Source organism: Lepus europaeus, chromosome 4, assembly GCF_033115175.1.
Source record: "Lepus europaeus isolate LE1 chromosome 4, mLepTim1.pri, whole genome shotgun sequence".
NCBI lineage: Eukaryota > Metazoa > Chordata > Mammalia > Lagomorpha > Leporidae > Lepus > Lepus europaeus.
In genome coordinates, this window is record NC_084830.1 from 112,319,448 (window position 1) to 112,344,438 (window position 24,991).

The 24,991-nt window shown below is 50.3% G+C and overlaps 1 protein-coding gene across 1 annotated transcript in view; it reads right to left on the reverse strand.

The window, feature by feature from the left end:
* The window catches only part of WWC1 (WW and C2 domain containing 1), a 172,984-nt gene that overhangs the window by 85,062 nt on the left and 62,931 nt on the right, over positions 1 to 24,991 (reverse strand). The window contains exon 2 of the mRNA XM_062188715.1: positions 11,664 to 11,773. Coding sequence (XP_062044699.1) covers positions 11,664 to 11,773 — 110 coding nt within the window. The remainder of the gene's footprint in view (positions 1 to 11,663; positions 11,774 to 24,991) is intronic.

Sequence of the window (24,991 nt, forward strand, 5' to 3'; positions counted from 1 at the left end):
TTGTGGCGTAGCAGGTAACGCCACCATCTGCGATGGCGGCACCCCATGTGGGCGCTGGTTCATGTCTATGTTGCGCCACTTCCAATCCATCTTCCTTCTAATGGTCTAGGAACAGCAGTGGAAGTTGAGTCAAGTATTTGGGCCCCTGCTACCTACACAGGAGACACGGATGATTTATTTACTTATTTATTTGAAAGGCAGAGTGACAGAGAGAAAGGAAGAGACAGAGAGATCTTCCATCCACTGGTTCGCTCACCAGATGGTTGCAAAGGCCAGGGCTGGGGCCCCAGGCTGAAGCCAGGAGCCAGACGCTTCATCTGAGTCTCCCATGCAGGTGGCAGGGACTCAATATCTGGGTCATATTTTAAAGCTTTCTGCAGATTAGAAGGCAGCTGGATTGGAAGTGGAGCAGCCAGGACTCAAACTAGTGGCCATATGGGATGCTGGCGTTGCAGATGGCAGTTTAATCCACTGCTCCAAAACACTGACCCCAACATTTGTATTATTTTCAGTTTTTTCCAATCATGATCAATACAGCACTAAGAATTCTTAAAAGCATAATTCTATGAACTCATGCTATTAATTCCATAAGATCAATTTCTTTAAAAAGGAGCTACTGGGTTAGAGCATACACATATTTTAAATTTGAATAGACACTACCAAATTATCCTGCAAATGGTTTGCTAATTTCTCATTTCAAAACAACCTGTGAGAGGGCCCTTTTCTCCAGTCTCAGTAAAACTGATTTTTTAAGAGTCACTGCCTCATCGATTGATTTTGTGTCTTTGCTGCATATTAGAATAAGCTGACCTTCAAAAACCAAAACAAAAGGCATGAACTCTGCCCCACAACACTGACATCAGAATTTTCAGGAGGTGGGTACAGGCACTTGGCACAGTTAAGATGCCATTTGGTGGGGCTGCCACTGTGGTGTAGCGGGTAAAGCTGCTGCCTGCAGTGCCAGCATCTTAAATGGGCGCCAGTTCGAGTCCTGGCTGCTCCACTTCCAATGCAGCCCTGTGCTATGGCCTGGAAAAAGCAGTAGAAGATGGCCCAAGTTCTTGGGCCCCCACACTCGCATGGGAGACCTGGAAGGAGCTCTTGGTTCCTGGCTTTGGATAGGTGCAGCTCCAGCCGTTGTAGCCATCTGGGGAGTGAACCAGCAGGAGAAAGATTCTCTCTCTCTCTCTCTCTCTCTCCCTGTACCCCTCTGTAACTCTGCCTTTCAAATAAACTAAAATAAATCTTTAAAAAAAAAAAAAAAAAAAAAGAAAAGAAATGCCATTTGGCTCGATCTCATCCATTAGCAGAGCTCCTAAGTCTGAATCGCAGCTCCGCCCCCAAGCCCAGCTCCCTGCTAAGGTGCACCTTAGGGGGCAGTAGGTCACAGCTGGAGTCACAGCTGGAGAATGCAGGTCCTGACTCACACATGGAAACCCAGGCTGAGTCCCAGGCTCCTAGCTGTAGTCCAGCCGAGACCAGCTACTGTGGGCTTTCGGGAGTGAGCCAGTGAAGGAAGATATGTCTGCCTCTCTGCCTTTCAAATAAATAAAAATAAACAATTTGTTTTTTAAAAAATACTTAAAAAGTCCAGGAGGAGAGTCCAGGTACTGACAGCTTTAAAAGCTTCCTGAGGGGTCAGTGTTGTGGTATAGTGGGTTAAGCTGCCGCCTATGACGTTGCATTTGAGTGCCAGTTCAAACCCTGGATGATTCTCTTACAATCCAGCTCTCTGCTAATGCAGCTGGGAAAGCAGACAAAGATGGCCCAAGTACTTGGTCTCTATCACCCACATGGGAGATCTGGATGAAGCTCCTGGCTTTGGCCAGGCCCAGTTCCAACCAATGAGACCATTTGGGGAGCATACTGGTAGAAGATTCTAACTTTGCCTTTCAAATTAATTAATAAATTTTTTTTTAAAACGGCTCTCCAAAGGCTATAAGGAATAGACCTGGCCAAGAACCCCCAGCTGCACAGCAGAACCACCTGGGACTGAGGTGGCATAGCAAGTAAAGCCACCATCCATGATGCCAGCATCCAAACCAATGTTTGTGTCCCAGCTGCTCCACTTCCAAGCCAGCTCCCTGCTGTGGCCTGGGAAAAGCAGCAGAAGATGGCCCAAGTCCTTGGGCCCCTGCTACCCATGTGGGAGATTCCGATGAAGCTCATGACTCCTGCCTTGGCCTGGCCCAGCTCTGGCCACTGTAGCCATCTAGGGAATGAACCAGTAGATGGAAGATATTTCTCTCTAACTCTAGCTTTCAAATAAATAAATTCTAATGGACCACAAAGGTGAGAAGCAGTGTGTGTGAGATAACACAAATGGGCCAAAGGGTCAGTGAAGCCAGCAGGCCAGGATGGCAGGGGCACGGGGAGCTGCAGGTGTAATCACATACCAGAGGCCAGCAGAGGCTGAAACACCTGAGCCTCACCTGGGAGGCTCCTCCCCACAGTGCTCTGGATCTGGTCTAGTCCAGCCCCTCAGGCCGCAGGTCCCAGCCTTGCCCTGTGTGTGGGAAAGTAAACCCGCCCTTCGGTGAGGGCCTGGCCAAGTAGGGAGACTTTGCTGACAGATCTGGTGGCCCACACTTTGTTCTCCAGCACACACCGATCTGAACAGATGGCGTGCAAACACACAGGACACAGAACACTGGTGCTCAACCCAGCTGCCCGTGGAAGTCAACCCAGAGACTGCCGTGTAGTTGGCCTGCAGCACAAAATGGGCATCAATATGTCATTATATCAATTTTATTAGGGCATCATTTAATACAATAAAGTCAGCCACACAGAGTATGCGGTTTGCCAAACACATACACTGTAAACCACCACATTTGTCATTCCCAGGCTGTCTCCATAGGTCCAGGGCCCCCCGCTTTCTTCCCTGGGTCATCTCCTCCTCTCACCTGCTCCCTCCGGGTCTCAGACTCCACACACACAGACCCCTACACTTCACACTCCCCGGCTCAGCAAGTTTCCGAGGCTCCTTTGTGCTACTGTGTCAGTTGTCCATTTTTTGGTACTGCTGAGTAATATTTTGTGGTGTCACTATATTCCAATTCTTTTTTAAACTCTTTCAGTGTTTCTCTATTTTCATCTACTTGCAAGGCAGAGTGACAGAGAGGGAGGGTAGGGAGGCAGAGAAAGGGACAGAGAGGGAGTATGTGTGTGTGGGGTGGGGGGAGCGATCTTCTATCCTGCTGGTTTACTCCCCCAAAATGACCAAAACATCCACAGCTGGGCCAAGCAGAAGCCGGGGCCCCCAGCACCTGTATCATCTCCACTGCTACCTAGGATGTATTACAGGAAACTAGATAGGAAGTGAAACAGCCAGAATTCCAACAAGCACTCTGCCAGGGGACGCAGGTGTCCCAACAGACACTTACCTGGCTGTGGCACAACACCCACCCCACAAGGGCATTTTAACCACTGTGCCAGACGCCTGGTCCTATGGCTGCCCTGCACAGCATCTTTGGAAGAGCAGAGGTTTTCACTTGATGAAGCCCATTTTGTCGACTTTCCTTTCACGGTTAATGCTTTTTGTGAACCACCCAGAATACTTTTGATTACCCTTAAAACCTTACAGATTTCCTCCTGTGTTTTCTTCTAGATGTTCTATGGTTTTCCTTTTTAGGTTTTAGATCTGTGGTCCAATTTGGGTTTTATTTTTACAAATGTTGTGAGGCAGGTATAGAGACAGAACTGCATTTTTTCCCACATGGATAATAGCAGAATCTGTAACTGTTGAAAAGATGATCCTTTAGGGGCACCGAGCCCATATTTATTTATTGTATTCATTTATTTGGCAGTCAGAGTTAGAGAGGAGAGAGAGAGAGATCTTCCATCCACCGGTTCACCCCTGGATGGCTACATTGCCCAGGGCTGGGCCAGGCCAAATCTAAGAGGGAGGAGCTTCTTCCAGGTCTCCCATGTGGATGCAGGGGCCCAAGGACTTGGGCCATTTTTTGCTACTTTCCCAGGCACATTACTAGGGAGCTAGATCAGAAGTGGAGCAGCCAGGAACTGAACCGGTGCCCATACGGGATGCCACCATCACAGGCAGTGGCTTTTCCCACTATGCCATAATGTCGGCCCTACGCTGAGCTTTTTAAAAGTTCCCTAGGTATGGGAGTTTAAACTGTGAAAAGATGCCCGTGAACCATATCAGAGTGATTGGGTTCAATTCCCCGCTCTGGTTTCTGACTCAAGTTTCTTGCTACTGCAGACCTTCTGAAGCAACAGTGCTGGCTCAAGTAATTGGGTTCCTGCCAACACTATGGAAGATGTGGATGGAGTTCCTGGCTCCAGGCTTCAGCCTGGCCCAGCCCCGAGAGTGAGCCAGAGAATGGGAAACGCAACTCTCCACCCTCCCCCCGCCTACTGAATACACGAATTAAAAATTTTAAGAAAATCTTAAAATAAGTATTAAGACTAACTGAATAAAAGCTCCCTAGAGTGTTCAAGAGAACCATGTCAGGAGCTCCCAGGCTGCAGGTGGTGCTGGGTGGGCGGTGCCTTTTGAGGGGGCAGGAAGCTTCTTGCCCCACCCCCAGCCCATCCCTCCCCTATATCTGGTGGTTCATCTGTACATCTGTAAACGTGCATAAATGCATGGAAGAATCGAGAGGAAGCTACCTTAACTGATAACTAGGTAGCCCCTGGGATGAGGCTAAGGGGCAGGGAGCTGGGTAGAGTCTGAAGAGGCCTCATTCTTTATTTCTGTTTTTCTTTTTTTTAAAGGATTGCGTTAGTTTCGAACTGGTCATGCTCTGAGGGCCCCCTGCGGCCACCACTCTCCCTCCCATCTCTGTCATCAAATAACTGTATACCAGGGCAGGCCCTGCACATCATCTCAGCCAACTATGCTGTAGCTCTTGCTTTTCTTAACAATATACATGGACACTGCTTAATAATTCTGCATATGACCAACTCTGCTAGAGAAAACATAATTCTGGCCGGCGCCGCAGCTCATTTGGCTAATCCTCCGCCTGCAGCGCCAGCACCCCAGGTTCTAGTCCCGGTTGGGGCACCAGATTCTGTCCCGGTTGCTCCTCTTCCAGTCCAGCTCTCTGCTGTGGCCCGGGAGTGCAGTGGAGGATGGCCCAAGTGCTTGGGCCCTGCACCTGTATGGGAAACCAGGAGGAAGTACCTGGCTCCTGGCTTTGGATTGGCGCGGTGCACCGGCCGCAGCGGCCATTTGGGGGGTGAACTAATGGAAAAGGAAGACCTTTCTCTCTGTTTCTCTCTCTAACTCTGCCTGTCAAAAAAAAAAAAAAAAAAAGCAAAAAAGAAAACATCATTCTGCATTCCTTTCTCCCTCACTCTCCTCTCCCCAGAAGGCAACTGTTTACAACCTACTGTCAGCTGACTGAGTGCAGCCACCAGGGAGCCCAGTGACATCTTCCCTCTACCCCAGGCCCCAAGCCCTCCCCAACACACACTGTCCACATGCGCACCGGGTCACACACTCAGAAGCTCTCTACACATCAAACTTCCTTCCTATCAGAGCCAGCCACCAGCTGCCTACACTACACACACACCCACATGACCAAGCAGACTGGGTCCTCCAAGAGCTTTAGCAACAGCAGCAACAATGAAAGTGCCTGTCTTCAAAACACAAGGATCTGGAGAACATTCCACTATGCAAAGCCACGCAAATGTAGACCAGTGACGTCACAGTTCAGACCTACGAGAAACGTCAAAAATCAAGAGATAGGAACATAACCCTATGTGATGCAGACAGGAGGAAAACAGTACCCTCACCCCTTGTGGCAATACAGATAGACAAATAGACAATCTTTTAGAAAAACTCATCAACTTAGGAATATGTGCCAGTCTTTAAAAAAAAAAAAAAAAGATTTATTTGAAAGTCACAGTTACAGAGAAGAGAGAGGGAGATGGAGAGAGAGAGAGATCTTCCATCTATTGGTTCACTCCTCAAATAGCAACAATGGACGGGACTGGGCTAGGCCAAAGCCAGGAGCCAGGAGCTTCTTCCAAGTCTCTCACATCAGTGCAGGGGCCCAAGCACCCAGGTCATCCTCTGCTACTCTCCAAGGCACATCAGCAAGGAGCTGGAAAGAAGTGAAGCAGGGGGCTGGTGCTGTGACGCAGAGGGTTAACGCCCTGGCCTGAAGCGCCGGTATCCCATAAGGGCGCCGATTCGACACCTGGCTGCTCCACTTCTGATCCAGCTCTCTGCTATGGCCTGGGAAAGCAGTAGAAGATGGCCCAAGTCCTCCCTGCACCCGCATGGGAGACCCGGAAGAGGCTCCAGACTCTTGGCTTTGGATTGGCGCAGCTCTGGTTGTTGCGGCCAACTGGGGAGTAAACCATAGGATGGAAGACCTCGCTCTCTGCCTCTCCTCTCTCTGTGTAACTCTGACTTTCAAATAAATGAAAGAAAGAAAGAAGGGAGGGAGGGAGGAAGGGAGGGAGGGAGGGAACAGTGCCCATTTGGGATGTAAACATTGCAGGCAGCAGCTGAACCTGCTGTGCCACAGTGCCTGCCCCTAGATGTCTTTCAAGTGTTTACAGCCTCTGACTTTTTAATCCCATTCAGTCACTTCTCATTATTTGGAGGGACTGATTCGAGTACTCCTGGCAGGAAACAAAATCTGCAGGTGTGCAAGTATCTTATACAAAAATGGTGTAGTGTTTGCACAGAACCTAGGCATGTCCTCCTGCACACTTTAAACCACTTCCAGATTACTCAGAATGCCTACTACAACGTAAAAACTGCTATGTAAACAGCAGTTATACGGTATTGTTTCGGAGATAATGACAAGAACAAAAAGTCTGTACCTGCTTCAGCACAGACGCAGTTTTGCTTTTCAAGTATTTGTGCTCCACAATTGGATGCAGAACCCAGAGACGTGGAGGGCTGACCCCACTTAGAAATCCATTTTCAGGAAATCATCACAGAGGGAAATACTGAACATGTAGAAAGATCTTCTCTCCACTGCCATTTGTGTATAATCACAACAAATGGAAATCTCCCAAAGGTCAACAATAGGGGTACATGCAGTGATTCATCTTTGTGATGCAGGAAAAACAGAAGACTATGTAGCTACCCTCACACAGTCATAATACAGCAAAAGAGAGAAAGAGCAGAACACACAATCAGATTAGAACCAGCTGACCACGGTGTGTTGGTCATCACTGTGTGCAGATGGTCAGTGGAGACACTCTGTTGACATGTAAAAATCATGAACACGGGTTGAGTTTTAGAAAGGGCTTTCCACATTTGCTGTTTCCAATTCCTCCCCCTCCTTTCTTTCAGACACACTCTAGGCAAGCTTTTTTTTGGCCACAATGCTATTCAAAGTTGCCCTCCAAAGTCAGGGTTGCCAGCATCACCCAGGCTGCTAAATCTATTGGTCAACTCGTGGCTCTTTTTGTCCTTGATCTAACAGAAGCATCTGACATAGTTAATGATCCTCTCCTTGATATGCTTGCTTCATGTGGCTCCAAGACACTCTGGATTTCCTCCAATTTTTCTGATCACTCCTTCTCAGAACCGTGGCTGGTTTTTGACTCTTTCTTACCATCTTACTGTCCGAGGACCCCTGGTCCTCTCCTGTGCCTCTGTTAAGTTCCACCCAACTTCATGTCCTTAAGCACCAACTACACCCAAACAACTCTCAAATGTGTATCCTCAGCCTCAACCTCTTTTCCAAACTCCAGGTTCCTACAGCAAGCTGATGAGCAGCATCTTCTCTCACATGTCTAACAGACACGCAAGGCTTGATGTGTGCAAATGAACCCTTGTTCTTCCTTCCCAAACCTGCTCCTCCCTCAGTTGCCTCCCAGTAACAGCACTGCCATCCTTTCAGCTGCTCAAGCCCAAAGAGGGTCATTCTTCCCTCTACCTTTCACACCCAACCCTGCAGGCTCTCCCTTGAAGACACATCCAGAACTGGCCACTTCCCAGCACTTCCCCTGCTCTAGTTCTGGTCTAGGGCCCCTTGCACTGTCACACTTCTCTCCCACAGGTTGCCCTGTTTCAGCCCTGGCCCTAGGAAGTCAGACTGACCTTATCATTTTTTAAGATTTATTTTATTTGAAAAGCAGGGTTGGGGCCAGTGCTGTGGCATGGTAGCTTAGGCATCTGCCTACAACACTGACATCCCATATGGGTGCTGGTTTGTGTCCCGGCTGCTCCTCTTCTAATCCAGCTCTCTGCTATGGCCTGGGAAAGCAGTGGAAGATGGCCCAAGTGCCTGGGCCCCTGCACCCACGTGGGAGACCCGGAAGAAGCTCCTGACTCCTATCTTCCATCTGCTGGTTCATTTGCCCAAATGGCCTTAACAGCTGGAGCTGGGCCAGGCCCAAGCCAGGATCAGGAACTTCCTCCTGTTTTTCTACATGGATACAGGGGCCCAAGCACCCAGGATATCCTCTACTACCTTCCCAGGTCGGTTAGCAGGGAGCTGGGTAGGAAGTGGAGCAGCTGGGCCCTGAACCAGCATCTATCTGGGATGCCAGCATCTCAGACAGCAGCTTAACCTGCTGCTCTACAACACAGCCCCTAGACTGACCCTTTTACTACACAAGTCAATTCCTATCACTCTCCTGCCTAAGACTCCCCAGTGGCTCCCACCTCACAGGCCCACGCTCTGCTGCTCTCCCGCCTGACATCCCTCTCTCCCATCCTTCCTCACGGCACTGCACGCATACTCACCTGCTTGCCGTCTCTCCTGCAAGCTAAGTGCAGTCATACCTAGGAGGTTTTGCTCTGGCTCTCCTCTCCACCAGAAATGCTCCTTTACTTCCTCCAACTCTTAACTCAGCTCCCATCTTCTCAACAAAGGCTCCTGCCTCCAAAGACGCTACTTAACACTGCCACTGGCCACAACCATGCTCCTTCCCTCACTGTCCTCACACACACCCACCACCCTGAGCCCACACACTGCTTATTTCTCCAACAGTAAGGAGAATGTTTTAGCCCGATACAGAATCTACTTATTATTGCTATCTCTTCTACTGCCACAACAAAACCTCTACAAGGGCAAGGCTTTGCTTGTGCACGCATCCCAGAACAGAGGGTCAATAACTATTTGTGAATAAACGAACACTGGGCAGCGAATTGATGAGCATGTTGCTATTTGATTATATTGTATCTGTAACTCTTAAGAATTTCAGTCCATGAACAACATACATACATAGGACTGGTCTGAGTCCATGGCTCTGAATGCTTGTGTCTTGATATTCAAACTCATTCTATATTTGTACCCTTGGCTCCACCTAAAGATGGGGGCTCCCTCCCAGGGACCCCACCTTCATTCCAGTAGCCTGACAGCTGGCAAAACTGCCAGACAGAATTCTTCCTATTGGGGTTCCATTTGATCACCCCGCTTCTCCTGTCATTTCTTCAAGAACATTCTCTACCACAGCCTGTTTCCTTCCTTCTGCTTCTCCCACAACTCCCCGAAGCACCTTAAAATCCCACTCCTGCCATGAGGTTTTAATGAGGGGGATGCACTCAGCAATTAGAAAGAGGAAAGACTGATGAGGGTTCCTGTACATCAGTGTTTAACCCAGTATCCCATGCAGCCCTCCAAGCATTAACCTCATTCCCTAAACACACTCAATTAGGCATATTTACTTCTCATTAACCAGGACGCAATCACAAGTGCTAATAAAAACCTTTGCTACCCCCAACAACGCAATTAATGCCATTAGCTGTCTCTCAGAAACTCATCTACACATCGGTGCCAACAGCAGTCGGTTCACTCATCCATCTACACATGCATTCATGCACGTATGCCCTTTTCTGTTCAGCAAAGGTTAAGTGCACACCTACTATGCACCTTCCCAGGCAGAGGCCTGGGAGCAGGCAGATGAGTTAGACACAGCCGCTGCACAGGAAGGATGTGCAACAACCGGTAAGTGAAACACGGAAGAGAAAGGGACAGAGGAGCACAATTCCACTCCCAAGCGCCAGTTCAAATCCCAGCTCTGCCATGTTTTAGCACACTCCATTACTATCTTGAAATCCCATTTACGGCCGGCACTGTGGCTCAATAGGCTAATCCTCCGCCTGTGGCGCTACTACACTGGGTTCTAGTCCCGGTCCGGGCACCAGATTCTGTCCCGGTTGCCCCTCTTCTAGGCCAGCTCTCTGCTATGGCCCGGGAGTGCAGTGGAGGATGGCCCAAGTCCTTGGGCCCTGCACCCCATGGGAGACCAGGAAAAGCGCCTGGCTCCTGCCTTCGGATCAGCGCGGTGCACCAGCCACAGCACGCCGGCCGCAGCGGCCATTGGAGGATGAACCAACGGCAAAAGGAAGACCTTTCTCTCTGTCTCTCTCTCTGTCTATTCTGCCTGTCAAAAAAAATAAATAAATAAAAATAAAAAATAAAAAATAAAAAAAAAAAAGAAAGAAATCCCATTTACAAGACAGGAATAATCAGCCTAACAGTCTACAGGGCATCAAGGGCGGTTAAATGAGATGATGTCTATCAATTACCACCAGGGCACATGGCCAAGTCTGTGCTCAGGAAACCAAGGCTACAAGTGCCCCATTCTCAGCTCTCACACACAGCCACACTCACCCCCCATTTCATTCCATTTTCTTCTTATCTGGAAGGATAAAGAGAATCCTACAGCTGAGAAAGCTGGGAATGAAGAAAAATCCTTTTTCTCTGTACACACAGATAAGTCTGGCAGTGAATTTCAGAGGACGGAAAAGTCTTGGCCGTGCAGGTGCACAACGGGTAGGGCCCAAACACACACCAACCCTCAGCAGCTGGGGGATTACTCACTGGGTTTCAACCAACTGTTCCCAGCAACACAAAGACTGGGAATCTTCGTACTGGGTCAGGATATTCACGTCACAGACACGGGCTTGGGGGTTGGGGGGATTTTCTTGGTATGATGGGCCAGGAACACATATTCTCATGCAATCCACTACAGACCTATATATACACCCTGCTGGAGCTGCCCAGTGCTCTGGCTACTCTGACATGATCTGGCAATGACAATGACACATCCACCTTTCACGGGTGAAAAAAAAAAAAATCTGTCATCATATAAACTTACATAGGTTTTAAAAAAGAATATATACAGGGCCGGTAAATGGCGTAGCACGTGTTAAGCTGCCACCTGCAGTGTCAGTATCCCACATGGGCACCGTTTTGAGTACTGGTTGTTCCACTTCCAATCCAGCTCCCTGCTAACATTTCATGAATGAAATGGAAAGTAGGAGAAGACAGCCCAAGTGCTTGGTCCCTGCACTCTCCTACACGGGAGATGTGGAAGAAGCTCCTGGCTCCTACTTTCAGATCGGCCCAGCTTCGGCCATTGTGACCATTTGGGGAATGAACCAGTGGATGGAAGATCTCCCTCTCTCTCTCTGGTTATCCATCTCTCTCTATAACTCTGCCTTTCAAATAAATAAATCAATCTTCTAACAACCGGGGATATGGCTTGTGAGAGAAGTTTTAGACTCTATTAAAAACCCTTGTAAACTGTTATTTTTACACGAGACTACATTATCTATCTAGATCTCCACCGGCATCTCTAACTGAATCTACATAGAACAAAAACACAGTCTGGCTGTAGGTCTCCGCTGGTGGTTCTTCCATACTTGGAACAGGGTGGGCAGGAGGTAGAGGGAGGGACAGGGAGGGTGTCCAGGAAGGGAAGGCCCGCCAGGAACTTACTGGTGTTGTGGTCTATGAAGTAGTCTCCAACCTGTGGGTCATACGCCTCTTCCCACCCTAGCGGCAGCTCATCACTGATGCAGTCAGCGAAGGTGAGTGGTTTGGTGTACCTGGAGAGGGAGAGGAGAAACAGACTCCATCAGCCCAGTGCCCCCAAGCTGCAACCTGCTGCTGCTCCCCAGGGCGGGTCCAACATTTCAGGAAGCGTCACTGTGCCTGGGAAGATGAACTCACGCTGCAGCAGCCTCAGGATAAACGCACCTGGAGGGAGGCAGGCAATCTGCGTTCCTGTCTCAACTTTGCCAGCAACCTGGCAGGCCCTTGAGCAAGCCAGTCACGCTCCTTCCCTGGGCCTCTGTTCTGGCATCTCGAACCAAGGGTTTGCAGGAACGGGCTCGAAGGCCGAGTCTCGCCTTCTTGACTGGGACCGCAGCCCTCTGGCTTCTCCACCTGCAGCCCTCCCGCCCAGCCCATCGATCTTCATCCTGGCTGCCTGTCATGTTTGTTATGCCCACTTGCCCTCTGGAAAGCTGGCTGTCTGCAATGTCAAGAACAGCAGATGCTCCATCCCTGTGAGTGGGGCCCTTGAGCGGTATTTATTTGCCTCTTGAGTTCGTTCCCAAATGCCTACATCCGCTGCTGTCCAGACACCATCCAGGCCGAACTGATCTCGGAACAGTAACTACCTTGCAGGTCTGCATCCTGTGGGGAGTGGAGTGGGAACCACCAAGTCTTAGTGGCTAAATACAACCAACCACCCAGCTACACCAACATGGGCTTGTCACGGCTGGAAAACTGTATCGCAGACCATGTGTCATGAAGTTCAGCCAGAGCACGGGAAGCCGGGGGGCAGGCACACGGAATTCAGCCGGAGCAGCCCCCCAGACAGCCACTTAGGTGTCTTCCCATTGCAGCTTCTCACTAAGATGCGCACCAGAGCACTCTCCCTTTCCCCTCCCAATTTCGGGAGCCCACAAGGCTTCTGTCTGTCTGCTTTCAGACTGGTGAACTGAGGTACGACGCGTCAGGAGGGGAGATGACTGGGCTGGAGGCTAGGGTTTCTGAGCAGGGGCTTGCACTTCCAGGTCACAGGGAACAATTCTCTTCCTTATTCCATATAAACTCCTTCCCTCTTAGTACAACTCCAACTTAGTACAAATTGCACAGGGACAAGAGCTATGATGAGGAACCCCTGCTGGGCAGGACCTGGTCCATGCATGCGCGTCAGAGTCTGGAAGGCTGTGGAAAGGATCCATCACAGGAAGGAAGGGGCAGCCCAGGAGTTTCTCTTAACAACTCACTGTCACACTGTGGAGGAAAGGGGGCTCGATGTGGATGAGGCTACAGGGATGTACAATGTACTACAGATGGAGACATCACATGAGGATTTAACACGCTGTGGTGTAGTGGCCTAAGCCTCTGCCTGCAGCATCAGATTCCCATATGGGCGCTGGTTCACGTCCCGGCTGCTCCTCTCCTGATCCAGCTCTCTGCTATGGCCTGGGAAAACAGCGGAAGATAGCCCAAGTCCTTGGGCCCCTGTACCCATGTGGGAGACCCAGAAGAAGCTGCTGGCTCCTGGCTTTGGACTGGCCCAGCTCCAGCCGTTTTGGCCACTGGGGAGTGGACCAGCGGATGGAAGAGCTTTCTGTCTCTCCCTCTCTTTGTAACTCTGCCTTTCAAACAAATAAATAACATCTTTAAATTAAAAAAAAAAAAAACAAAAAAACAAAAAAACACACAGTTCAAAAGCTGCATGAGTCAGGCAATCTAAAGTCTCTGATCTCAGTATTTGTATCTGTTAGATGGGGATAACAGTAACCCTCCAGATTGTTGGGTAGGTTAAAAAAGGTCCTGTGTGCAAGGACATTTGCTGATGTGCATAAGGACATTTGGCACAAGAGTTAAGACACCACTTGGGATGCCAGCATCCCATAGTGGAGAGCCTGGGTTCAAGTTCCAGCTCTGCTTCCAAAACCAGCTTCCTGTCAATGACACGCTGATAGGCAGCAGGGTACTTGAGCATCTTAAGTACCTGGGTTTCGGCCACTTACACAGATGACCCAGACTGAGTTTTGAGTTCCTAGTTTCAGCCTGGAAACATCTGGGGAGTCAATCAGCGGATAGAAGATCTCTTCCTGTATGTATCTCTCAATCCATCTGTCTTCCAAATAAATAAAATAAAAAAATAAAAATAACTACACTAGGTGTTCTATCACCACTTATCAGATGAACAAATCAAGGCTAAAGAAAACTGAGTAACATTCTCAATGTCAAGGTCGGTGACCACAGTGGTATTTCAACAAGGCAGCCTTTCTCCAGGGCCCCTGCTGCCAGCCACAAGGTTCCTCTCACAGCTGACATGTTCAATCTGTGTCATTTAAAAAAAAAAAAAATCTACCTATCTGAAAGGCAAAATGAGAAAGAGAGAAGGAGAAAGAGAGAGCGAAGAGATCTTCCATGCACTGGTTCACTCTCCAAATGGCCTCAATGGCTGGGACTGGGCCAGGCTGATGCAAGGATGCTGGAACTCCATCTGGGTCTCCCCCAAAGGTGACAGAGGCCCAAGTTCTTGGCCATCTTCTAATATGCCTTCCCAGGCAGCTAGATCAGAAGCAACAACGCTGGCTATTTTAACCCATTTCTTAAGCCCCATGGAAAATCACAAGCCACCACCCTGGAATAAAAGGAAGGGAGATGAGGAAGAGAAAGGTGACAGGGACAGGGTTTTCTCTCGGCCCAGAACACCCTTGGTGCACAGCAGGGGCTCCAGACAGTCGGCATAGGGTCCCCAGAGAGCAGCTTCGGCCTGCCCCTCCCCCCACTCCTGCCCAGACTTCTGAACACAAGGCGGCCTGCTCAGAGCATCCCCAGCTGAGACTTCTCTGGGTGGTGCTGCTTCCCTCTTCCTTCTTGGGGATGAAGCCCAGAGACCATGGACCCAATCTCAGCCAACTCCTCCCGTCCCACACGCTCTGAAGGGGTCTCGAAGAAAACACTCAGGGCTCTCCCCGAGGGTGAGCTCCTCTAGGAGACGGAGGGAGGCAACTCCATTTGGGAAAGGACAGAACAGCCGGGCACCCAGGAAGTCCTCTCTCTGGCCCCTCTCCGCTCCCTGCCCGGAGAAGCCCCACCTGCCACTGGAATCTGACTTCCGCAGCAAGCTGAAAAATGCACCCAAGTCTGCTGTACAGCAGCTTCTGAAATCCTCCCTGGGGAGGAACTCCAGGGTTCTAATCAATTGGGTCAAATGCAATGATTTCAGTCTGTAGCACCTGAGCAATAGCACCCTGGGTCCAGCACAACTGGAGCACAAAAATCTGTGTGCAATGGGTGTATAATACAACCAGGAAAAAAAAAAATGCAGTGTGCAACGTTCCTGACTCCGGCTCCCTGCTAATGCAGATCCTAGGAGGCAGCAATGACTGGCTCAAACAATCGGGCTCCAGCCACCCACGTGGCAGACCTAGATTGAATTCCTGACTCCAGGCTTCAGTTTGGCCCAGCCCAGGAGCTTGTAGGTATCTGGGGGAGTGAAGCGGTAGATAGGCGCTCTGTCTCTCTCTCTCTCTCTCTTCCCCCCTCTCTATATGTCTTTCTGTCTACCTCTCTCTGCCTCACAAATATTTTTTTTTTGACAGGCAGAGTTAGACAGTGAGAGAGAGAGAGAGACAGAGAGAAAGGTCTTCCTTCCGTTGGTTCACCCCCCAAATGGCCGCTACGGCTGGCGTGCTGCGCCGATCCGAAGCCAGGAGCCAGGTGTTTCCTCCTGGTTTCCCTTGCGGGTGCAGGGCCCAAACACTTGGGCCATCCTCCCCTGCACTCCAGGGCCACAGCAGAGAGCTGGCCTGGAAGAGGAGCAACCGGGACAGAACTGGCGCCCTGACCGGGACTAGAACCTGGTGTGCTGGCACCGCAGGTGGAGGATTAGTCTAGTGAGCAGCGGCGCCGGCCACACAAGTAATTTCTTTAAAAAAAATTTTTTTTTAAATTATTAAGATCAAGTGAGTCTTGTCTCAAAGCAAGCCAGAACCCAGAGGAAAGCAGAATGGAGGGGCAGAGGATGACCAGAGGGGACATGAGAAAGCAGGCGAAGGCACCGGGCGTGAGCATATGTGGACCCTTCGGTCATCTACATCTCAGCGCAAAGATACTCAGCAAGCATGGCCATATCCACGCTGCCCAACAAAAAGGCAATGATGTGTTTCTAAATCATGAATACAGCTGCTCCACTGAGCTCTTGGATGTGGGCTGGGGATGGAAGGAGGGACAGCATGGACCAACCACAGATGTATCATTTGTCCAGCCTTACATGTTCGAAAATAATAATAATTTGTTTGAAAGGCAGAGGGATCTCCCATCTGCTGGCTTACTCCCCAGATGCCTACAATACAGCCAGGGCTGGGCAAGGCAGAAGCCAGCAGCCCAGAACTCAATTTGAGTCTCCCACAAGGGGGACTTGAACCATCACCTGCTACCCTCAAGGTGTACATTAGAAAGCTGGAGAGGCCTGCACTGTGGCACAGCTGGTTAACCTACTGCCAGCCATGCTGTTATCCCTTATCAGAGCACTAGTTCCAAGCTGTTCTGCTTACAATTCAGCTCCCTGCTAATGCACCTGGGAGAGCAGCAGAAGACGGCCTGAGTATTTGGGCCCCTACCGCCTGACTTGGGAGACCAAGATGGAGTTTCTGGTTCCTGATTTCAGCCTAGCCCAGCTCTGGTCATTGCAGCCATTTGGGGAGTAAATCAGAGGATTGAAGATCTCTCCCTCCATCTGTCTATCTGTCTCTCTATTTATCCCTCCCTCTCTCTCTCTCTCTCTCTCTCTCTCTCTCTTTCTCTGTTTAAAATAAATAAACCTTAAATCTTTCAAGTAAATAAACCTTAAAAGCAGCAGCAGGGGGCTGGTATTGTTGCAGAGCGGGTAAAGCCACCGCCTGCAGTACCAGCGTCCCACATGGGTGCTGGTTCAAGTCCCGGCTGCTCTGTTTTTGATCCAACTCTCTGCGATGGCCAAGGAAAGCAGTGGAAGATGGCCCAAGTCCTTGGGCCCCTGCACCTGTGTGGGAGAACTGGAAGAGGCTCCTGGCTTCAGATCGGCCCAGGTCTGGCTGTTGTGGCCATTTGGAGAATGAACCAGCAGCTAGAAGACCTCCCTCCCTCTCTCCCTCCCTCCCTCCCTCTCTCTCTCTGTCTTTCTCTCTCTGCCTCTTTGTAACTCTGACTTTAAAAAAAAAAAAAAAAAAGATAGATTTATTTATTTATTTATTTATTTGAAAATCTGAGTTACACAGAGAAGGAGAGGCAGAGAGACAGAGGTATTCTATCTGCTGGTTCACACCCCAACTGGCTGCAATGGCCGAGCTGCGCCAATCAGAAGTCAGCAGCCAGGAGCCTCTTCCAGGTCTCCCACGTTGGGGCAGGAGCCCAAGGACTTGGGCATCTTCTACTGCTTTCACAGGCCACAGCAGAGAGCTAGATCAGAAATGGAGCAGTTGGGACTCGAGGCGGCTTTCATATGGGATACTGGCACGGCAGGCGGCGGCTTCACCCAGTACGCCACAGTGCTGGCCCCAAATAAATCTTAAAAAAAAAAAAAAAAAAAGCATCAGAATCAAGAGGAGGGGAGTCAGAGCTTGAACCTAGGCACTCTGATATGGGGTGCAGGGTAATAACCACTAGGTCAAAGGCCCAGCCCTCAACCTTGCACAGCTGGAATAAGCATTCACTCCAAGCATCTATAATGAGACAGACACGTGGATACCCCACAGGGGTTCAGAGGCAGGTTCTCACCAGCAGTGAATGTGGACAAGGTGCCCGACAGAGACAACGGAATGTAAGCACTCAAAGTTGGAAGGAGAGGGAAACAGGAGAAAGAAGACTTTGGGTTGAATGTTCAGGTTCTCCTTTGGCGCAATCATGGGGCAAAGCCAGAGGGTTGATACCCTGAGTTACAGAGCTTTTCCATGGGAAAAGGGAAAGCATCCAGGGGAAAGAACTATGCAACTTGCAAGAAATCTGGACAGCAAGATTCTCTCTGGAACAGATGCCAAGAAGGAGATGAATTATTCAGTGTGGGGAGACGTGTCATTCAGAGAGAAGTATGACGAAGAGAAGTGTTCTCAGCTGCACCAGGCATTAAACACGTGCGCGTGCACACGCACACACATGCATATGCATATTGCTGCACACACCCACTTCCTGCCACAGAGAGAGAAAGTGTCTGTTTAATCCAGGCCCCCCTGGAAACTCTGGGTGCCTTTCTGGCCTGCAATGTTTCACCCTGGGCAGGCGCCAAGAATGTAAGCTGGGAAGAGATGTCCCCATTCAGATGTGGCCAGGACTTGGGGGCCTGCCTGGAGCTCCCAGCCCCCCGCATCCTCTGATGAAGCGAGTCACCCCCACGCAGCCAGGGGCAGGGGGTACAGGGCACGGTCCCTGCTCCAGCTTCTGTGTCCGGGGCTGCTGCAAAGCCCTATCGTGAAATCAAATGACCCAGAGCCTGGAGGGGCGAAGGGGAGGGGAGGAAGGGCTCCCATCAAGAACTAGTTCTGCCTCTTCTTAATTACAAATCTCTGAAGGAGCACAGACATTCCACAAGGTTTCACAACAGGCACTCCTACTCCTGGACAAATGGCCCGGATGTGTCACCTTGGAGACAGGTGAGTTCTGCCAGGAGCACTTGACAAGGCGCACACAGGTGCACCTCTCGGTGAATGCGAAATATAATCCTGGGAGCTGGCATCTTTGGCGTTCCCTGGGGACAACTACCAGGCAGCTACTGCTTTCCCGCAGGACAAGATGCATGGCCAGACCGGGCATTCAGTATTCAGACGGTGTCTTTTCCAAGGCGGCAGCTCGGAGGAGGAGCGGAAAGCCTTCTGCCAAGTCTAACGCTGGGTGGCGATTCTCTTGGGGCCTATCTTTCACGTTCCCAGTGCTTCCCACAGGAACCTCTTTCCTGCCATCCAGCAGGACGCCGGCCCCTGACGCCCTCCCTCCTTGGGCTGGCTGGGCGGGATCATTTTCTAAAGAGCCCTCCAGACTGGGAGCCAAGAACTGTCCAAACTTTCAGCGGAACCTCTCCTCCCAGCCAGGCTGGTTCTTCCTGCCCCAGGCTGTTTTACATGCATAGTTCCCATAGCTGAGATTGCACAACTCCTGATAGCACGCCCACCTCCTCGCCACTTCTGAGAGTCCCTGCATTGCTTGCACCTGGAAGGCCAGGAAGAAGGAGCCAGGTTTGGAGTCCCTCCTTCCCTCCTTTAATTCATTTGGGGGCAAATACTTTTATCCATCCAACCAACACATCTGCGGAAGGTAGCAAAGAACCAGCTCACAAGTTAGGTGAGGTAAGCATGGGGTGAAGCTCACAGCACACCTGTGAGTGCCAACCACAGGGGTGCAAAGATAGACAGGGCAGTGCCCTTCCACACTCAGGCAACCCAAAAGAGCATGAGGATCAAGCACCAAGAGGCATGGGGGGTCCAGGGAAGTCTCTATGAGGAGGCGACCTTTGAAGGGAGTCCGGCAGGTTGGGGGGGCAGCCGCCCTGGGACGATCTGCAGAAAGGGCAATGGGAAGAGCAAGTGCACAGGCTCCTGGGTGGGATGATGTCAGTGAGTTTGCAGAACAGAAAGAAAAGCTCATGTGGCCAGAATGAGGTGCGCTGGGTGAAGCATGCGACATGGGGAGGAGGCGCATGCCTGGGTTTTGGGGATCTGGGCTCCTGGTAGAGACTTCGGATTTTATTCCTCTGAGTCTACTGCTGTGCTGAGCTATGCAAAATGAGCCAGAGAAGCTTTTGGGCACACCCTCCATTCTCCTCCTTTCACCCTCATTTCCACCAGCCCACCAAGCAACAGCAAAGGGGAACACGCACACAGCAGTCCAGTCCTGTGCTAGGCACCCCAGGGGCTCAGATGCTAGAATAAGCCTTTGTCTCTGCTCTCAAGAGCAGAGGCTCTGGCTAGGAAACACGGCTTGCACTCCAGACATGGCTGGAAATAACCCCATGACATTCCATGACAGTGTGCGTGGCTATGATGTTTCAGGAGGCTGGGAGCCACAGGTAATTAGAGGATGCAGGGGAACTTAATAAGACACAGACTCTGGGGCCAGCGCTGTGGCACAGTGGGTTAAAGCCGCTGCCTGTAGTGCCAGCATCCCAAATCGGCGCCGGTTTGAGTCCTGGTTGCTCCTCTTCCAATCCAGCTCTCTGCTGTGGCCTGGGAAAGCAGCAGAAGATGGCCCAAGTGCTTGGGTCCCTGCACCTGCACGGGAGGCCCGGAGGAAGCTCCTGGCTCCTGGCTTCAGATCAGCACAGCTCCAGCCATTGTGGCCAACTGGGGAGTGAACCAGTGGATGGAAGACCTCTCTCTCTCTCTCTCTCTCTGCTTCTCCTCTCTGTGTAACTCTTTCAAATAAATCAATAAATCTTTAAAAAAAGTGTTATAGGTATTTTATAAATAAATAAATAAGACATAGACTCAGCAGGAGAGACACGAAAGGAGAGACTACAGCAAAGGGCTGTAACTAGAGATGGCTGGAGACAGATGGAGTCCAAGAGGAAGAAAGAGAATGGCAGTTGGCTTCACTATCAAAGACGGAGCAGGGTAAATGTTACCCACACAGGCTGGGGAAGCGGATGCTGGGCTGAGACCCAGACCCCGCCTCTTCCGAAATCATGGGTATGTCCTGTGACCTCAGTAGGAGGAGTTACCTTCTCCCTGAAACCTATGGAAAGTCCCAATGTCATAAGGTTGCTGTGGGAACAGCATAGGGTGAGTCATTCAATGTGCTCAGCATACAAGCCTGAATAAACACGCACCGTAACATGGTCTGCAGAGAGAACTGCGTACAACGTGAGGATCACGTCACACCACCTCAAGTCCTTAGCATGTTAGCTGTCACCATCACTACCGCTCTACATGCCAGGAGACACACAGTGGTGGCTAAAACTCAAGTGCTCCAGAGCCAGCCTCCTGGGTGCCAGCACAGACAATGCCCCCTTGCTGGCTCTATCCCCGGGGGTGTGACCTCTGCCCTCCCTAACTTTTACTAGCTCATCTGTGTGCTGCGGACGCTTACAACAGTCACCTTGTGACAATGGGATGTGTAGAGCACATGGCATACGCGGCTCAGTCATCAGCTGTCGCGATGGGCTGGGTTGAAAACTACTACTTTCACGATGGGCAAGTGGAGGCACAATCGTGTGCAGACTGGCACAGCTGACAAGCTCTGCACTGCACTTCACTACCTCCCTCAATGGAGGAGCTGGAGCTGCTTAAGCTCCTCTTTTTGGAAATTAAGCCAGAGAAGTTAGGTGACAGTGGCTCTGGATATTTGCCCTTTGGAGGAGGCCTTTAACCCAACAGTTTGCAAGTTCTCTCTCTTGTTTAAACTATAGCCATCTGTGCCTCCTGCTCCAGTCTGGACCACCTGTCTTAACATTCTGGCTCTTTGACCCCCAGGCCTCCTTGTTTCCTCACTTTGGTTGGGCTGGTTTATCCAGAAGCTTCCAGGCCCAGTCACTCCCAATCCTGGAATTCTTTTATAGGGAAAAGAGGAGGAGGGAGAGCTACAGGGAAGATCCCAGATTGCTCTTCCCACCCACCCTCTTCCTGGCTTTCAGGCTGGGTACCCACAAATCAGTGGCTCTCCTCTCCCTACCCAATTTCCAACTGAGTTTTGGGGATGACGCAGCTGTACCCTTCGGGCCAGGTCCTTTCCTCTGCCCCCTAATCAAGTCTCTATGCCAAATCACTGCCCCATGTCCTTAGCTCCCCGGCGATCTGTGTTGCTAGTCCTCTCTTTGTATACCTGCTGGGATTTGAGATTACATTCTGAGAGCCAGATCATACGTTAGAGTAGGCTTGACTAATTCACTACCTGGGGAACACATCCAGCCTAAAGGCTATGGGTGTTTATCTACTACAGGGCTGCATTTTTAGAAAACATTGATTTGTTGTTTTGCTTAATTTTATGTGAAAGGCAGAATATGAGAGAGAGGGAAACAGAGAGCAAGCAAGCATCCTTCCATCTATTGGTTTGTTCCCCAAATGCCTACAACAGCTGGGGCTCAGCCAGGCTGAGTTTGGAGTCAGGAACTCCGTCTGGATTTCCCTGATGGGGGGCAGGGATTCAAGCACTTGAGCCATCATCTGCTGCCTCCCAGGATGTGCGCTGGCAGGAAGCTGGATGAGAAGCAGAGTGGCTGGAACTGGCACACCGAAGAGGATGCCAGTGTTGCAAGCAGCAACTTAAACCACTATGCCACAACACCGGCTGCCAGAGCTGTATTCTAAACATGGCTTTGGGGACAGTGTTCTCTGATGTTTTACACCTGCTTCCTGTCTTCCCAAGTGGCCGCAGAGTGGTGGTTAAGACCGCAGGGCTCTGGACACAGAGACTCCCTGAGTTCAAATCCAGACTCCGCCATTTTCTAGTTATGTGACCTTGGACAAGACAATTAAAACTTTCTGTGGTTCAGTTTTCATATTGGTGACACAGGAAAAACAATAATGCTCACTAAGCACTTACTATGCACCAGAAGCTGTACCAAACACTTCATACTTGGCCCCCATAGCGACCCTTTAGGGTAGGTCCCCTCGAGACTCAGCCCACAGCATTGTTGGAGGATTAAATGAGATAAGAAGCAGCACTTGAGTACACAGCAGGCACTCAATCCACGTGAGTGATTCATTACTTACACTGCTGTCTAAATCAGGCTGCTCACACAGAGGAATTACACGTGGTAAAAACTCAACTGGATCTGATCAACCAAGCCCCTTGCTTTGCCAATGAGACCACTGAGGCTCAGACAGAAGAGACGCCCAGAGCCACCCAAGGACCCTGGGAAGGCACTGAGACTAAAACCTCACAACCAGTCTGAGGCCTGCATCTCACTGATGACAGCAAGAGATCAAGTGAGCCTGCTGCTACCCTGATTCCATCTACAAGGCAACAAGCGTGTGAACAGGCCCAAGAAACAGCCACTTAGCGGCACATTCCTGAGCTATCTGACCCTATCACACACAAACGAAAATTGTCCCGGGCTGGGAACCAAGGTAGAACTATGATGCTCCCCTTCGAGACTAGATGAGGGTGGGCCTGTGCTCACTACCTCCTGGGAGGCGACTCCTTGAAAGCCCAGCCATCTCTCATTCCCCATCCCCCCTTTTAAGATTTATTTATTTGTTTGAAAGGCAGTTAGATACACACAGAGAGATCTTCTACCTACTGTTCACTTCCCAAATATCTGCAATGTCTGGGGCTGAGGCTGGGCCAGGTCAAAGCCAGGAGCCAGGAGCTTCTTCCAGGTCCCCTACATGGGTGCAGGGGCCCAAGCACTTGAGCCATCTTCTACTGCTTTCCCAGACCATCAGCAGGGAGTTGGATTGGAAGCGAAGCAACAGGAACTCAAACTGGTGCCCATATGGGATGCTGGTGCCACAGAAGGCAGCTTAACCCACCATGCCACAGCGCCGGCCCCTACAGAAGTTCTGTTCCCTAAACAAAGGGTCAGTGGAACCAATGCGACTCTCAGTCCCATTCTTCATGGCTGTGTGATCTCAGCCATTCCTTCCCCAACTGGAGCCTCAGTTTCCCTACAGGTATAAAGCCGTCAAGAAAACCTGCCTCCCAGGGTTCACGCAGGGATTAAATGACCTAGTGCACGGCAGTGACTCAACACTGCACCTGGCACACAATCCCTTGGGACTCTGTGAGCACTCAGTTCTCCACTCTGCTCCATGCAGTCCTGAAAGTTGGATGTCCAAGGCCTCGTCCTAGGTGCTGGGCCCTCCAGAAGCTTCCTCAGCAACACAGTGCAAGTCACAGCCTGCCTTTCGCTGGAACTTGGCCATTCCAGAATCTTCTACTCCCTGTGTTCCGTGCCTCATATCCCAGGCACACAAGCCAAGGAACTGATCCTTACAGAAATACAGCTGGCCTGGGAAGGATTCTCCAGGATCCTGTCCGCCTTGCCTTCCTCACTCGTGCCTCTCAACAGCACAGTTTAGACCAATCCCAGTGACACAATGATCACAATGACAAGATCTGGGTTCCAATTCAGACACTGCCCTTGGGCCAGGTACCCACCCTCTCTAGGCCTCACTTCCCATCTCCAAACCAAGAGAGCTGGCACATGACTCCTCTAAGGCCTTCTCCACAGTGCAGCCTGCATTAGTCCAACACTGAAAATCAGGGAAGCAAGGGCCAGGCATGGACCCTATGCTCCATGTGGAAGAAATAGATTCCTTTATCTCACAATATTCTGTGAGAGGCAAGTGCTGTCACCCTCACTTGCCCAACAGGAAACTGATGCTTTAAAGTAACGTAATAATAATAAATCATTATTCATCACATGTCTACAAAGTGCCAGGTACAATCTGTGGTCCCTTACGTGGACTCTATTTCACCAATTCTAAAATACATATTTGAAATAAAAAATTTTTTTCCAAGTTTACTTATCTAATTTTATTTATTTAAAGGGTGGAATGACAGAAAAAAAATAGAGAGAGAGAGAGAGAGCGAGCTATCCTCTACCTGCTGGTTTACTCCCCAAATGCCTCCAACAGCAGGGGCCAGGACCTCCACATCCATCTAGGTAGATGGCAAACCCAGCTATGTAAGCTGTCAATTGCTGCCTTCCAGGGTGTGCACAAGCAGAAAGGTGAACAGAAGCAGAGGCAAGAATCCATCCCAGGCACTCAGACATGGGATGCAGGCACCCCAAGCAACAGCTTAACTCACTGTGCCACTACGCCTGCCTCTTTTTAAACTGTTTATTTACTTTTCTTTAATTTGAAAGGTAGAAAGATGAGAAAGAGAAAGAGAGTATCCTCTGTGTGCTGATTTAGTACCCAAATGCCTGCAACATACAGGGCTTGTCAGACCAAAGCCAGGAGCCTGGAATTCAATGTACGTGTGTGGCAAGGAACCAAGTACTCAAGTAACGATGTGCTGCCTCCCAGGGTGCACACTAGCAGGAAGCTGGAGGCAAAGCAGAGTACCCAGGCCTGAAACGTTTTAAAACACATGCAGCATGTCTGAAATTGGGACGTGTATGACTTCTGCTGGCATCTTATCACCACTGCCACGCAGGCTGAGATCTGGGTGGAGCCGCCACCGCCTGGGGGTACGTGGATATCCAAGACATCAGCATTGTCCCTAGGACAACAGGCATCACAGTCTTGGGATAAATCCCAGAGACCAGAGGAGCACTTCTGAGCCCCAGGAACCACCACGGGGATGCACAGAGAGGGGGAGGAGGCAGTGAACAGACCCGTGTAGCCACATTCCCAAAGCAGGAGTCCAAGGAG